Below are 16,081 nucleotides of genomic sequence, written 5' to 3' on the forward strand. Positions count from 1 at the left end.
GCTAATCGGAGGTGCGGGGGAAGTACAACGAACTAAACAAAGCGGTTCTCAAGAAATTAGTTGCCACTTTAGGTGCGTTTAGGATTCATAACAATCGTGCGTCAATGCCTGGGGGCTCATGGAGCCGGACTAAGGCACATTCAAGATTCTTAGTGCACCGCACTTACAAAAGAAGTAAAACGCAAGGAAAAAGATGTGGCCCCGCAACTCCTCGCTCCCTCCACTTGCTGTCTGATGGGCCTCGATGTTGAGTCTCGGAGTGGCCGTGTTCGCCCTTGGGCCGGCTCGGCGGGTCACGGTGCGTCACCGCTGGGAACGTGGAGAACGCTCGGAATGCTCCCTGGGATGTGCGCCTGAACGTGTCGTGCGTCTCCTCGCGGCACCCCGAACGCGACGCTCTGTGCGCACACGCTTGTGTGTGTGTGTGCACACTTGTGTGGGTGTGTGCACGTGCGTGCGTGTGTGTGTGTGTGCACGCGTGTGTGCACGCGTGTGTGCTTGTGTGTGTGTGCACGCGTGTGTGCTTGTGTGTGTGTGCACGTGTGTGTGTGTGTTTGTGTGTGTGTGTGCTTGTGTGTGTGTGCACGTGCGTGTGTGTGTGTTTGTGTGTGTGTGCACGCTTGTGTGTGCACGCATGTGTGTGTGTGTGTGGCGAGCAAGTTGGCACAATAGGGGGCACAGGCGGTGCATCTGGTCATTCATCTCAGTCGGTCAACCCATGGCACCTGGGTCTGTCCTGTAACGTGGCCTTAAAGTTCAGCTCGCCTGGCACAAGTGCCGTGGGGGACGTCACCGCCACTTGGTGGCGAATGCCGGTTGTTGTTGTGGCGAGCGGACTTGACATGACCCAATCGTCGTAGTATAGCAGTGTAGAGAGAGAGTACATTTTAGTTCTGCTGGGCTTGGGGAAAGTGAACGTGTGAACGGTGGTAATAATAGTAAACCAAACACAATGGAGCATTCTGATTTTTATTATTCTCCTTTGTGCATTTTTGCTGTGCGTAAGGATCGTTAAGCGTCACTCTCGAGAATGTAGCAACGTAAATCATCGGACGCGGCGCCGCCTCCTCACTTTTCTTCTCCTTAGGTCGGTGATGTTCACCGAGGGCAAATTATCATCAGGTCCTGCAATTTTTATATCAGGGCTCAAAGACACGTACGATCACTATTGAGTCGTGACGTAGCCAACACGGTGGCGTGTAGCATAGTATTGACAAGGCTCGATTATTTCTACTCGCTAGTCTACGGGACGTCTGGCAAAAACATTAGCAAGCTGCAGTGTGCACAAAACTCTTTGGCACGTGACGTGATGGGGTACTGCAAGATCCGACCATGTCCGTCCAGTGCTTGCCGAGCTGCATTGCCTTCCGGTTGCCAAACCAATACCTTATAAGGTTGCACTCATTACACACGAAGTGCTTTCCGCAAACGAACCACAATAACTTGCTGATCTCATCAAGGAGCATAAACCATCACACGAACCCCGGTCATCCTCGCAGCAGCGGAGTTTGGCTAGCCGTCGAACAAAGGCAGTCACCGCATTGAGCGCTTTCGGATGCGGTTCTGCAGCCGTCTGAAACGCTCTTCCTTCTGGAGCTATGCACTTTCAAATCTAGATTAAACTCATTTCTTTAAGAGCTGCTTTATGTGCTTTAGTTTGTTGTCCTACCCCCGCACCTCCGATAAGCGCGGTTTGCTACGTACGGTGGTGTGAAGGAAGTTCGAAGTACTTGCGCGCAATGGAAGTCGTGGAACAAAAGCCCAGTGGTGTCTGGAGAAGCATGGAGAGACCACGCTTGGAATCCACCAACCTTGGCTGGCTGGACTACAGGCGGAGGAGCCACCACCGTCCGGCTCGGGAAGGATTCGGCAACCAAAATAACGAGAAATGTATTTATTTACGAACTCTGCAAAAAAATCTCAACATTTCAAAACGCCGCAAACGCACCGCGGTGAATACGAGAGACGCGTTGCTGACCCCTGGACTCAGGGCAATCGTTGAAGTTGGAACGGGGGGGGGGGATCGGAATGATGAAACCGATATTAGCTAGAACAGGGTGTGGATTGAAGTGCCTTTTGTTGATTGTGCAAAGCAGCTTGGGTACCGGTGTGTATCGAGAAGAGAACGATTAGATCGGCGTGCGTTCACGCTGCTCTACCCACGTACGGGAATTCACCAGACGCTTACAAAAAAAGGAACCAAAACCGAAAATCGGCCCAAATAAGTAAATCACAACTTAGAGACGCACGCACACACACAGAGCGTACAACGCAGAAAACCCCCTACAACACCTGTTGTACGTGTTGGTCAACCGTGAATGGACCATGTAGTAAACCAATGCAGTCAGCGCTCCTTCAGAGGATGAATAGCAAAAGTTTGCGCACTCTCTCCCGAAGCCCCCTCATCGTAGCCCGCAGGCATTGACGTTGGCACTAGGTTCCCGAGCATATAGCTGTCACGCGCGGCGATAGAATGGAACCCATCAACAACCCCGCTCTCCGTTCTCGTGCTCGCTTTGCTTCTGAGATCGGACCAGTTTGGCCGCAGGCAGAAAATCCAAGTGATGCTGCCTGGGCTCACACCCTCATGATGTTCACATAAACATGGAATGTGTTTTCCGTACGTTTAATAACTAGGTGTAATGTTAATGGACAAAATGTACGCTTCTATTTATCGCTTTGAAAACAAGTTTAGATATAATAGATTACGGTGAACGAGTTGATTAACATCAAAGTGAGACGGACGTCTGGGTATTCACCCTCCCTCCCCATCCCGTCAAGGACTTTGCTTGCCAAGACGTCTCACCCACATTCTTCAGCCGCCAGACTGGCCCACCCACTCGCTCATCCGGTCACTCAACCAATCGCCCACCCACTCGCCCACCTACGTAATCACTCATCCATCCACCCACTCACTCACTCACCACACTGCAGGTCACCTCACTTGCTCTGCTTCTTCCCTCACACTACACCACTTTGGAATTCCCTCCTCCCCCCAAACCATCGTCTCTTTTTCCCCCAGTTCTTATAATCATGACCTCGCTCAATTCAAGTAGTGTTACTCGTATCTCAACCAACTTTTATTGTGCTTTTTTATATTTGCCGTTTTGACAATCTGGGAGCTTGGGCCTTCGAGCATAAACTGCGTGCAGAAAAAAAATCTAATTTGTAGAGAAATTGCTCTGGAATTGGTACGGGAGCCATTGGAGGGATTGGAGTATTGTGGTTCTCAGTTGTGTATGTTGAACTTCTTTTGCGCCGTACGTGGTTCAGCCGAGCTAATCGGAGGTTGGGCCACGTAACCCAAGTGGTCTCGCAACCTAATCCAAATAGAATCTGATGGTGGTGGCTGCGCACACTTGCAATAAAGTTTCTTGGAGGCAAGAGTCGGGGGCGCCACGGTCAAATCCACGATTCAATCTCGAGATTATTAAATTGTGACCTCCAAATGGTCTCCTGCACGATGCTGAATGATTATGCTGACGCTGAGGATAGTTTGGGCGCCACGGTGGCTAGGAGATGTTAACTACCTCGCTTGGTATACAGGAGGTCGAGGGTTCGATTCCGACCCTGACGCCTGCTGCTGTATATTTGGAGTTTGCATGTGACAAAGAGCTTTATAGCTCAACGCATTCCTCCAGTATAAATACTTATTCTGATTCTGATTTTTCTCTCCACATTTAGAGACATGCATTTAGAGTATTTGGCTGCTATTCATTTCCACGTGATAAGCCACTTCGTTGAGCTATCATTTGGTTGCTTCTGAAAAAAAGCTACGTAGCTCAGTGGTGCCTTATCTGGTAAAATAAAAATAGAAAGTTATAGTTAGTTAGACTTGCGACACCGTGCCCCGCATGACAAAATTTAACCGGGAAAAATCATTCAGCGGCTAGGAGTGCAGACAGGAAGGGGGGTCGTGGCGTGTGTGGGATCTGCGACGGCAGGGCCTTGTTCTCTCAGCCGTTCCTCCACAGCCGAGTTTCTGCCGTGTACCGGAATGGCCTCCGATTTAGCGAAGGAGGAGAAATCGGTCCATGCGACCCAGTAACCATGGTAGCAGTGATTCGAAGGGGCGACTGACTGCCGTCGAGTGACCGGAGTGAATCGGTGAGTGGCGGTTCAATGGCCACCCTGGCCGCCGGCTTTCCACGCTGGGCGGTTGTTTTTGGTGGTGCCCGCATTCCTCCGATGTGCCAGTCCCTTGTTGGGTTGGGTGCGGTTTCCTGGTGGTGGTGGTGGAGGCGGCGCTGGGGAGTTCAGTCCGCTCGCTCGCTTGGCCCACCACCCTCCCCACCCCCTGGCTGTGGCAGGCACGTGTGTGCAGAGTGGAACGCCGTGGCAGTTGTGACGAATGACCTTGAGCGACCCTGTGCTTACTCAGCCCGTTAACTATTCGTCCGTCGTCGTTAGATGCCCGAGCTCCTCAACCGTGTTGCATTTTTTCTCGCACTGTCCGTAAATGTTTTAACTTTGGGGTTTCGTGTCTGCATGGCGAGCAGTTCGTCCCCCCTACTACCCGAGGGAGGGGGGGGCACGGGCGAGTTTCTTTAATGCCACCCACCCCACGCCATCATCAGCGCCTCTGTCCGCCCAGCAGAATAAACGGGTTCGCCGGAGTTAGTCGATGGGTAGGTTGCGTGTGGTGGTGGGGTGGTAAAGTACGGGTACTCTCACATCTTCCAGCAACGTGCTGGCAACGTGGAAGAGGAGTAGTCCAATTGCCTCCCCTCCCCTGGAGTTCACTGTCGTGGGAGGGGGCCCCCTTCCGCTAGCAGTGACGTAAGCAAGGCCATTGCGGGGCTGCGCCTCTGCCTCGTGCCACCCGAGTTTTATCCCCCAACGCGCTATCGGGCGTCGCAGTAACGAGACCGAACCGTCCAGTCGGATCTCTCTCGCCCGTGCGATGAGCAGCGTGGGACGCGCTGTGTCGGAGTATGGTGCCGCTGAAGCGGCTACCACAGAGCTACCTCCCGAGCATCTCCTCCAAGTGATGCTCTGGTCACGCTCTGAATGCCCTCGCCACCCCACCGGTGCCACGTCCGTTCCGAACCGAACCGCAACCAACGCACGGCCGGACTATCCGTGATGCGGGACGTCTGTGGAAAAAGATCTTTTATAGCTCATCGGATTCCTTCAGTACAAATACATATTCTGATATTCTGAAGGCGGTCGTGGAAATAAAACTCTGCCAGGCGTCTTGGAATTTGGGAACGAGAGGACCCCAGTCCCAGAGGAAAATGAGAGCGCTGGGTCTAATTAGACTGTGGAAAACAAATATTCGAAATAAATTAAATATAAATGCGCTCATTCGAGGGGCCCACGTCCAGGGCCCTAGAAACAAACGGAGCTTTTTGTGCGCAGCACGACGCTGCGCATAGCACGACGCTAAGCCCAGCATGACGCTGCGCCCAGCACGACGCTAAGCCCAGCACGACGCTGCGCCCAGCACGACGCTAAGCCCAGCACGACACTAAGCACAGCGCGACGTCGGGTGCAACACGATGGCGGTGACGATGCACATGGCTCTCGGAGAAGGGAAGCTCATGATGGCGAGATGTTAACCGCCTCGCCTGGTGTACAGGAGTTCGTAGGTTCAATCCAGACCCTGACGCCTGCTGCTGTAGTTTTGGAGTTTGCGGTGTCTCTCTCCCCGTGGCCGTGTGGATTTTTGTCCGCGTCCTCCGGTTTGTCCCTGCACATTTAGAGTCAGCGTCACGCGTTCAGAGTATTTGGCTGCTGCTATAGATTTCCACGCGACGATGACGATAAGCCACTTTGTTGAGCTGTCGTTTTTGATGGCCAGGTCGCTTCTGAAAAAGAGCTACATTGCAGCTGAGTTGTGCCTCACCTGGTAAAAATAAAAAAAATTGTTTAGTAAATAGGAGTGGGGCGTGGATCATGTGGCAGTGTAGATTAAGGACAGTAGATAAACGCCACACTTTGATTTGTCAAACCGGTACAGCGCGTGCATTGCGTTTGTGTTCACGTCTGTGTTGTGTTGTCGTGCACGTCTGTGTATGTATGTTCATGGGGAGCGGTGGTGGTGTAGCGGTTGGTTAGGGTCCCGCGCTACGAACCCGGTGACCCGAGTTCTATTCGCGCTCACGGTCGTCACAATACCATTGACGATTGTCTGAACCGGTCCTGGGTCTCGCCCCTAGGTCGACTCGGCCTCAAAAGAGTACTTAGTGCGGTGTTCGTAAACGTCGCCATGAGGGAGATGAAGGCGGCCGGGCGTGGTGCTGGCCTCCCCCACGACCTTGTGTGTCATGCGGGCCTTCATATGTGCTTGCTAACAGCATTTTCCCTAACTTATGGTAAAACACATACATACGTACAAACATGCTCTGACAATATATGCATTGTAATTTTAAACTGAATGGCCTACAGCGGAAACAGCCAATGCATATATATGACAGCATGTTTGTTAGCACGTTTTGCCACAAGGATGTGTGGTTAATGCATACTTGATGATGTTCTGCAATAGGTGTGCGTCTATTTGGCGTTTGAACATCTTACAGACCCAGGTGCCATAAGTCGACTGAGATGACTGGCTGATGCACCAGCTGTGCCCCCTCTATACCCATAGCCCCTCGTACAGAGACACCTATGGATCCACGTACAAAGGATAGTGCTTGGATTGGAGTCACCGGTCACTGGGCGGAGACCATCAACTCAACTGCACTTGAGAAACCCAGTTTCATGATGGGCAGCTGCTGATACCCGCAATCGGACCCCAGGCCCTCGGCTCCACGGCTCCAAACCCCTGAGCCGACGGGTGGCCACATTCCGCTCGGGATTCACCCGTCAGAGTTAAACGCTCGCCCTCCCCTTCCCCCGCCACCCCCGGCGTTTTGATTAATTTTCCGAAGAAGCTCTCGCTCCCCCTCCGGCCCGGCACGAGGAGCTAACCGTGGGTGTTGTTGTTGTTGTCGAGACTCGCCACGGGCCCTCCCGCGGTTCTGGCAGCGTTGGGCAAAGGGGGACGAAGGCGGCGGCGGTTCTGGTAGCGTGAAGGAATGTTCCTCCTGCTCCGACTCTCCCCGGGGGAGGGGGGGAAAGTGAGGATGACTTAAATTGGCAAAAAAAAAACTCCTCGGCAGGTAAATGTTTTCCTTGGCTGTGGGTCTGTCGTTCCGGATTACCGCACCTCCGATTATTAGCACGGATGGCTACGTACGGTGCGAAAGAAGTTCAATATACACACATACATACTGCCAAAAAACTAACACTGCCCATAGACTCAACACTGCCCATAGACTCAACACTGCCCATAGACTCAACACTGCCCATAGACTCAACACTGCCCATAGACTCAACACTGCCCATAGACTCAACACTGCACCTACGATTAGCACGGTTCTCCACGTACGGTGCTAAAGAAGTTCAACGTACACACGTACATTACCACGTAGGGGAGCGGCGACACGGTGCTTAGCACGCTGACGAATGTCTACACCGGTCCCGGGGCCTCCTAGGTCAACTCTGCTTCAAATGACCACCTATGGTGGTGTGTAGACGATGCACTGGGGTGGAGACAAAGGCGCGTGGAGCTCTCGGTCACCCGCCCTCTCGTGCGCCGTGCCAGCCTCCGCCGGTGCTTTGCTATCAGCACTTGCCCCAATGGCCTGTGCAGGCTTTGCAGGGGACCTTTGTATTGATCATCCTCAAGAGGCGAGGAAGTGGGGTGGTGGTGGACTAGCGCCTGCGCAGTAGAGCCCAGAGGTGTGGACTCGAGTCATGTGACTTGGACTCGAGTCAGACTCGAGTCATGAATTTGATGACTTGCGACTCGACTTGGACTTGCATAACAATGACTTTGTCCCACCTATGAGATGTGGACTCCTGTCATGTGACTTGGACTCGAGTCAGACTCGAGTCATGAATTTGATGACTTGCGACTCGACTTGGACTTGCATAACAATGACTTTGTCCCACCTCTGGTAGAGCCATCATTAGAACTGTGTAGTGCTCCATTGGAATCGTCTTAACGACGCGATTAGCCGGTAACAATTTGCCTCGCTTGTGAAACGGCTATTTGTACTGCCGCGTAGGCGTCCGCGGGCCTGCGGTGGCGCTGTACCACCTTCGCCAACCCTGCACCAATCGGAGCGGTGAAGTATGGTCGAATGACTCCCACGGCCCGTGCGGGCACGGGATTGCTCTCATCTAGCAGCGGATTGACAAATATAGACTGCGTGTGTGATTGTTATTATTTTGTTGCATGTGCATACCTCACGAGAACCACGCCCTGCCTACTTCTGCATATGTGGCCTTAAAATAAATGGTGCCGATAGCATGTGCCTCCTGCAGATATCACTCCTCTCTCGCTGCTACCGTGGTTACTGTTCCCGGGGAACTTCCCCTCGTTGATTCATCCAACCATGTGTGAGGACTCGGTGTGTATGTGTGTCTGTGTGCGTTGACAACCGTGCTAATCGGAGGTGCTGTGTTGAGCCTATGAGTATTGTTGAGTCTATGGGTGGTGGTGGGCCTGTGAGTCGTGTTGAGTCTGTGGGCAGTCTTGAGTCTGTGGGCAGTGTTGAGTCTGTGGGCAGTGTTGAGTCTGTGGGCAGTGTTGAGTCTGTGGGCAGTGTTGAGTCTGAGTCGTGATAGTCTGTGGGCAGTGTTGAGTCTGTGGGCAGTGTTGAGTCTGTGGGCAGTGTTGAGTCTGTGGGCAGTGTTGAGTCTGTGGGCAGTGTTGAGTCTGTGGGCAGTGTTGAGTCTGTGGGCAGTGTTGAGTCTGTGAGTCGTGTTAGTCTATGGGCAGTGTTGAGTCTATGGGCAGTGTTGAGTCTATGGGCAGTGTTGAGTCTGTGAGTCGTGTTAGTCTATGGGCAGTGTTAGTCTATGGGCAGTCCGTATGGTCATTTAACTTCTTTCCCACCGTATGTAGCCAACTGCACTAATCGGAGGTACTCGCGCACACTGTGCTCAACCTCCAACACCGCACATCACAACAACTAAATTAAAACGAAGGTATTTTTTTTACCAGGTAAGGCCCACTGAGCTATTTGGCTCTTTTTCAGAATTGACCCGACTATCACAAATGATAGCTCAACGAAGTGGCTTATCGAGCAGCCAAATAATCTAAACACGTGATATTGATTCTAAATGTGGAGGGAAAAACCGTAGGACCCGGAGAAAAATCCATGCGGCCACGGGGAGAGAGAGAGAGACACGCAAACTCCAAATATACAGCAGGCTTTAGGGTTGTGATCAAACCCACGACCTCCTGCATACTCGGCAAGGTAGTTAACATCTCGCCACCGTGGCTCCCAAGAGACCCATATACTACAGACACGTAGACTTATAGAGATCGATAGACTGAGAGACCCACAAGTTTAACAAATCAAAGTGTGGTGTTAATCTCCTGTCCTCAATCTACACTGCCACAGGACCCCACGCCCACCCATCCTATTTAAGATTTATTTTATATTTTACCAGGTGTAAGGACCCCAACTGAGCTATATAGCTCTTTTTCAGAATCGACCTGGCCATCGCGAATGGTGATAGCTCAACAAAACTAAAGATTAACAAAGACCTCCTCGGCCTTGACCGATAGAAACAGAGATAGGAAAATACTCGTCAGCTTCCAGCGTTCTTTTTATCATTCGTGGAATGTGGTGGGTGGGTAGGTGGTCATCTCACCTGACCAGGCAGGTTTTTTTATTTCTATGTATTGAACAAAGCACCTGCCCCGGACCGTTTTAAACAACAAAAAAATAGCAAAAAATACCGCATGGGCGGTGGCTCGTAAAGACCGCGTGTTATGTGGGCGTGCAGGGTTGGTGGTGGCGCAGTGGATCAGCAGAGTTGGTGAATTCTGGGTTAGATTCCCAACCTTGGAGCCACCTTCCTTGTTCTTAGGTTTTTTCGGTAAAGTCACGTAGGTAAAAAATTCAAATTAATAAAAGTAAAATAAAAATAAAATAAAAATCACGACGTTTCGGAGGCAACACAAGCTTCCGTCTTCAGGTGGAACCGTCACAGCACGATTGCTGTATCAAGTGGTCGTCCTGGGTCGGTTAACCCACAAACGCCCCGGGGGTCTGTCCCGTAACCTGTCGGCAGCATTTCACGTGCCTCAAAGTGCACCTAACCTGGCACAAGCGCTCCAGCGGTGAATGGCGGTTGTTGTTGTTGTGCGAGTGAGTGAGTGAGCGAGTGCTTTGTTGTTGCCTGCAGCATACAGGCGGTTGAAGACGGTTATGGATGAGGCCGAACAATGAAATCTGGGCGTCATGGTGGCGAGATGTTAACTTCCTTGCCTGGCGTACAGGAGGTCCTGGGTCCGATTCTGACACCTGTATATTTTCAGTTTGCATTTTCTCCCCGTGGTTGTGTGGATTTTTCTCTTGGGGCCTCCGGTTTTTTCCCTCCACATTTATACACTTGCGGTTAAAGTATTGGCCGCCATGAATTTCCCACATGACAAGCTGCCACTTCGTTGAGCCATCATTTGTGGTGGCCAGGTCCTTCTGAAAAAGAGCGAAATAGCTCAGTGGGGCCTTACCTGGGGAGGAAAAAAAGTCTTAATTCTCCCTTTGGCAGAAACTGGGGTAAAGAGCGAGCGTGCGCGTGAGTGACAGGCTCGGTCATCGTAATGGAGATGATCATCGGTAGCAAACCGGCTCTCATGCCAGGGGCTGTGGGGCTCTGTGGCTGATAACGATCGCGTGAACAATCAAATGGGTGCTGGCGAAATATATTGGCCTGGTATTCTTGGGAGTTCCTGGTTGGTTATTTTTATGATAACGATAATAATCAATTGCTCTAAATGATGGAGGATGCCTGCCCCAAGTGGCTTTTAGAACGGTGTAAGAAAAAGCCACGGGATTCTTTATTCCATTGACAGAAAGTTACGTTACGTCTGTCGAATATTGAAACCAAAACTAAACTATTTATATTTTGCCAGGTGTCAGGGTCACTGAGCTAGAGAGCTCTTTTTCAGAAACTGCCTGGTCATCACAAATTATATCTCAACGAAGGGGCTTATCGTCGTGTGGAAATGTGTATGGCAGCCATATACGCGTGATGTTGATTCTAAATATGCAGGGGAAAAAACCGGAGGAACCCGGAGACAAATCCACGTGACCACGGGGAGGGAGACACGCAAACTCCAAATACACAGCAGCAGGCGTCAGTTGGGATCGAACCCACAACCTCCTGTATACCCGGCGAGGTAGTTAACATCTCGCCACCGCTGAGCCCCTGGATTGTTTTGTTTAATCAAGCGAGAGCTCGGAGACCCAAGATAGTTTAAATTTATAGGGGACCCTTGGTTTGCCGGTATGAAGACAATAAAAAATGTAAATGCTTCAGCCTTTTCGGCAATAACACACGGGACGTTAAGATGTTTCCACACCTGATTATCCCGCATCTCCGATTCAAACGGTTGACTACGTACGGTGCGAAAGAAGTCCTACATACGTACATGAGAGAGTCGGTCAGCCATGGGCAGAGAAGAGGAATATCCAAAGCCTGGACTTGTAGACGGGGAAATGGACAAACATAGACCAGTAGAAGCCCTCCTCTTAACGACGGTAATTGGTTACTGGTCTTGTTAAGTGATTTTGTCGTTAAGCGAGTATAGGCAATGCACGTTTAAGGCTCAATTCGTTCCGATGGCATTGAAAGCCAACCTTTTTCACCCAAAAACCGTACTTTCTAATATTTAAACAATGGCTATGAATGCATAAAGATACTAGCAACATTATAAACGCATAATATTAAAGTAAGCGCACTTAATCAATGCATTATTTAATCTTTACTGTACATACAACAGCCCGTCATTAACAGAGTCGGTAAGTGAACACATTGGGCTCTATGGAGGCCCGTTGTTTAGCGATTAGTCGTGAACAGGGCTGGTCGTTAAGAGGGGTATCTCCTGTATAATGGTTACTGCCCCATTTGCTAATCAATTGGACAGTGAACCCATCCAATATTGGCCGGGTTGTAAACATAATAATAGGCTTCAACCTTTCAGCTATTGCAAGGCATCACCAAGGCCGCATTAGCCAAGCATGCTTGTGGTAAAACATGCAAAAAGGGTCAAGGCCTTCTCTTCATAATCTTGATAGCGGCAAAAAGGCGCTCCGTAGATACAGCTGCTCAACTCGAGCTCTTAACGCTTTGATGTTTGCAGTATCACCACCACCACCACCTTTGTACTGGTTCGACTCCGCCTGGTGCCGAGACTGAGGCCATTAAAAGGGGAGAATGTTGTCTCCGGTTTTTGCAAATCAGTTTCAAGGACAATGCGTGTCGTGGTGTATCTAAGCCGTGCTTGTGTGCATGTTCTACCACAAGCTTGTGTGCTTAATGCAGATTTGATGCTTTGGTAAATACTAGCTGTACTACCCGGCTTCGCCCGGGACTTGGATCCACCACGCCCGGCCGCCTTTGTCTCCCCAGTGGCGATGTTCACACACCACAGCAGTTACTCGTTTGAGGCTGAGTCGACCTAGGGGAGGCCCAGGAGCGGTTGAAATAATCGTCACCGGTGGTGGCCGTGAGCGAGAATCGAACTCGGGTCGCCGGGTTCGTAGCGCGGTGCGCTACCCGCTACACTACAATGCGTTACGCTTCCACATGCGCGGGTCACGTGACAGATGTGACGTCACAGCTCACTTGCCGTGCAAAAAATATATGCATTATTGAGCTCCCCCCCGCAAAATAAAACAAAAGTGTATTTTTATAATTTTTGCATGGTGTACAGTCTGGAAAGTACCCACATGGCAAATTTAAAGTTTGTTGCATGTCAGGAAGTACGCTAAACATTTTGAACAGACACACATTCACAACTTTGCCTTTTATATATATGGAGATGTCTATTTGGTGTTTGAACATAGAAACACGCCTCCCGTATTCTTGCCAGAGAGGGTAAAGCCTATTATTCTTCTTTGTCATGGGGATAGTCTCTCCGCGCAAGATGTGACCTGGTTACCAGAATTACAAAGGCAAAATAAAGTAAATAAAGTTACATCAATGATGCGAATACAAATCGGAAACAAAATCATCATCAACTATATCACGTCATTGTGATTGCACAAACCGAACGCAACATTACATCGGAGCTAAACATTAAATTTCCTGCAGTGCACCTCCGATTAGCACGGTGGGCTACGTACGGTGCGAAAGAAGTTCAACACGCACACAAATTGGCTCTGGGCAGGTGACTTCCAGACCGATCGCAGCTTAAATTTCACAACTGAGCCACAGAAACATTTACACATTACACACAGATGTGCTTTGCGACGCCTGCAACATTTAGACCGCCGTCGGCCACGCTCACTCTACTGCTGGATGAAGGCCTCCGCGAGCCATCGCCATCCCCTCGCCCTATGAACTTCTGCTTGCGTTGGCGTTTGCGGTTAAGCTGACGCTAAGCAGCTCCACCGAGCTGTGTTCTGCTCGTGCCTCCTTTGGCACGTGGCACAAAACGTCGGGCATCGCGCCCAACAACACAGGGCGGCGCGACCCGTCGGTAGAGTTGACCCCACCCCCCCACCCCCCCAAGCCACTTGAGCCGATTCTCCGGGGGGCTTATTCTCATGGGTAGCTTTACTGCTAATGGTATCGATTGTACCCCTTGAGGCGAGGTCGCGGTGTGTGTGTGTTGAGTGGCGTTGTCTGCGTGTCTTTGTCTGTTGTGTGCGCACGGAGGTGCTGGCCACCCACCTCCGTCGTGTGCCACGGAGCCGGCCTTCCTAGGGGCCGCTACTCGCAGCACTTGCCCGCAACAGTCCGTGAAGGCTGTACGGAGGATATTTTTGTCTTTTGTGTGCGCCGAGGTAGGAAGTGGGGTGCGGTGACCCGAGCGTCGATTACTGCTCGCGGCCAACACCACTTTAAATCGAGGTTCCAATTTTTATTCGGTGAACCGGTCCTGGGCCTCCCCTAGGTGAACTCGGCCTCAAATGAGTACCTGGTGCGGCGTGTAAAGTCATTGCCACTCGGGTCCGGTGTGGTGGTGGTGGCCACCCAACCCCCTCGTGCGCCGTGCCGGTCTTCTTCACAAGCGCTGCTCGTTCACAGCACTTGCGCCTACAGTTGTGTTAATGCTTTAGGGGGGAGGTAAGGATATTTGGAATTCCTGTAGGGCAGATCGCTATCGCGCCCCCTCCCTTGTTGTGTTGGCGGTCTGGATGCGAGCAGGCCACTCGACCGGATTGCGCCTTCTCTCGTCCTGCGGCTCTGCGACCGGTTTTGATGCCACAGGGCAGTTTCGCTTTGTCTATCTCTACACATATATTATTTTTAAATAGCTCACGCTTGGGCTTGGGCTTGGGCTTATTCACCGACGAGTAAGGCAACCGGGTTTTTGTTCCACCGCTCCCCTGCGTTCAATAACCCGTGAGGGCAGCTTTTCCTGCAGACAGGGGCAGCCTTCCACGTCGGATGTGGCCCCTCCTCAATGTTCACACCGTCCGCTGTGTCGCCCCCTTTCCCGATTTGGCCTGACACCATCGCCTACCACTCACCACTCGCCTAACACTCACCACTCGCTTAACACTCACCATCGCCTACCACTCACCACTCGCCTACCACTCACCACTCGCCTACCACTCACCACTCGCCACTCGCCTACCACTCACCATCGCCTACCACTCACCACTCGCCTACCACTCGCCACTCGCCTACCACTCACCACTCTCCTACCACTCACCACTCGCCTACCACTCACCACTCTTCTAACACTCGCCACTAAGTGGCGGTGACATCACCACGACGCTTGTGCCAGGCCAAGTGCACCTTGAGGCCACGTGAAGTGTCGAACGCCCGCTGGCAGGAGGTCACGGGCCAGACCCAGCAGGTGCCACGGGTCGACTGACCGAGATGACCGACACACACGCACACTCACACACACACCCGCGTCCGAGTGCTAACCTCACGATCCACCTCGAGCGGTAGACTCCTGAGACACGTGAGCCGACCACGACGCGCGGTAACGGTCGGCGTGGGTGCCCATGCTTCAAGCGCGCGTCTCTGTCGTGTCCGCCGCAGGCCGGCAGTGACGGGGAGAGCATTGGGAATTGCCCCTTCTCCCAGCGCCTCTTCATGATCCTCTGGCTCAAGGGCGTCACCTTCAACGTCACCACGGTGGACCTCAAGAGGTGAGACGGGACGACAGCCCGGCCGTGCGGGCGCTGGGGTGAGGGTGGGGTGACAACTTAAAACGATCAACTATTTTTATTTTGCGAGGTAAGGCCCACTACTGGGCTATACACTGCAGCTGTTTTTCAGAAGCGGCCTGGCCGCTAATGATCGCTCGACGAAGCGGCTCATCATCACGTGGAAATGTACAGCAGCAGCCAAATACTCTAAACGCATGTTTCATAATGTGCAGAGGAAAACTAAACTATTTTAAACTAAACTATTTTTAATAATAATAGGGTTTTTCTCCTTTTTTCTGGCAACAAAACTGAAACCTTTTTACAAGGATTCATGTCTCCATTAACCACAATACTTGCGGTCAAAATGCAAAAAAAACACACTATGATAATATATGCATTGTCCTTGAAACTGATTGGTCCACACCAAGGGACGGCTTTCTTTTGAGCCTCGACCCAATTGGTGCTCGACCAGAGGACGCCAAAAGGCGTCCACAGCTCAAAGACAACGCCACTATCACAGTAATGAGGGCTCGGGGTGAGCATCTAATCATTAGACCTCCTTTGCCAGTACCACAATATGATAATATTATTTTGAGCTGTACACCTTTTGGCGTCCTCTGGTCGAGCACCAATTGGGTCGAGGCTCAAAAGAAAGCCGTCCCTTGGTGTGGACCAATCAGTTTCAAGGACAATGCAAATATTATCAGAGTGTGTTTTTTGTTTGCATTTTGACTGCAAGTATTGTGGTTAATGCAGACATGAATCCTTGTAAAAAGGTTTCAGTTTTGTTGCCAGAAAAAAGGGGAAAAAACCCTATTATTATGTTTTGGTACTGGCAAAGGAGGTCTAATGATGTAAACTATTTTTATTTTATCAGGAAAGCCCCATTGATCAAAATAGTACTTTTTCAGAACCTACCTGCCCATCACCAATGACAACTCAATGAAGCGGCTTATCACGTG

General features: G+C 51.1%; 1 protein-coding gene across 1 annotated transcript in view; it reads left to right on the forward strand.

The window, feature by feature from the left end:
- LOC144951204 (chloride intracellular channel protein 5-like) overlaps positions 1 to 16,081 on the forward strand; it is a 44,140-nt gene that overhangs the window by 15,042 nt on the left and 13,017 nt on the right. The window contains exon 2 of the mRNA XM_078881349.1: positions 15,010 to 15,119. Within this exon, the coding sequence (XP_078737475.1) occupies positions 15,010 to 15,119 (110 nt within the window). The remainder of the gene's footprint in view (positions 1 to 15,009; positions 15,120 to 16,081) is intronic.

The sequence above is a fragment of the Lampetra fluviatilis genome, chromosome 61 (assembly GCF_964198595.1).
Source record: "Lampetra fluviatilis chromosome 61, kcLamFluv1.1, whole genome shotgun sequence".
NCBI lineage: Eukaryota > Metazoa > Chordata > Hyperoartia > Petromyzontiformes > Petromyzontidae > Lampetra > Lampetra fluviatilis.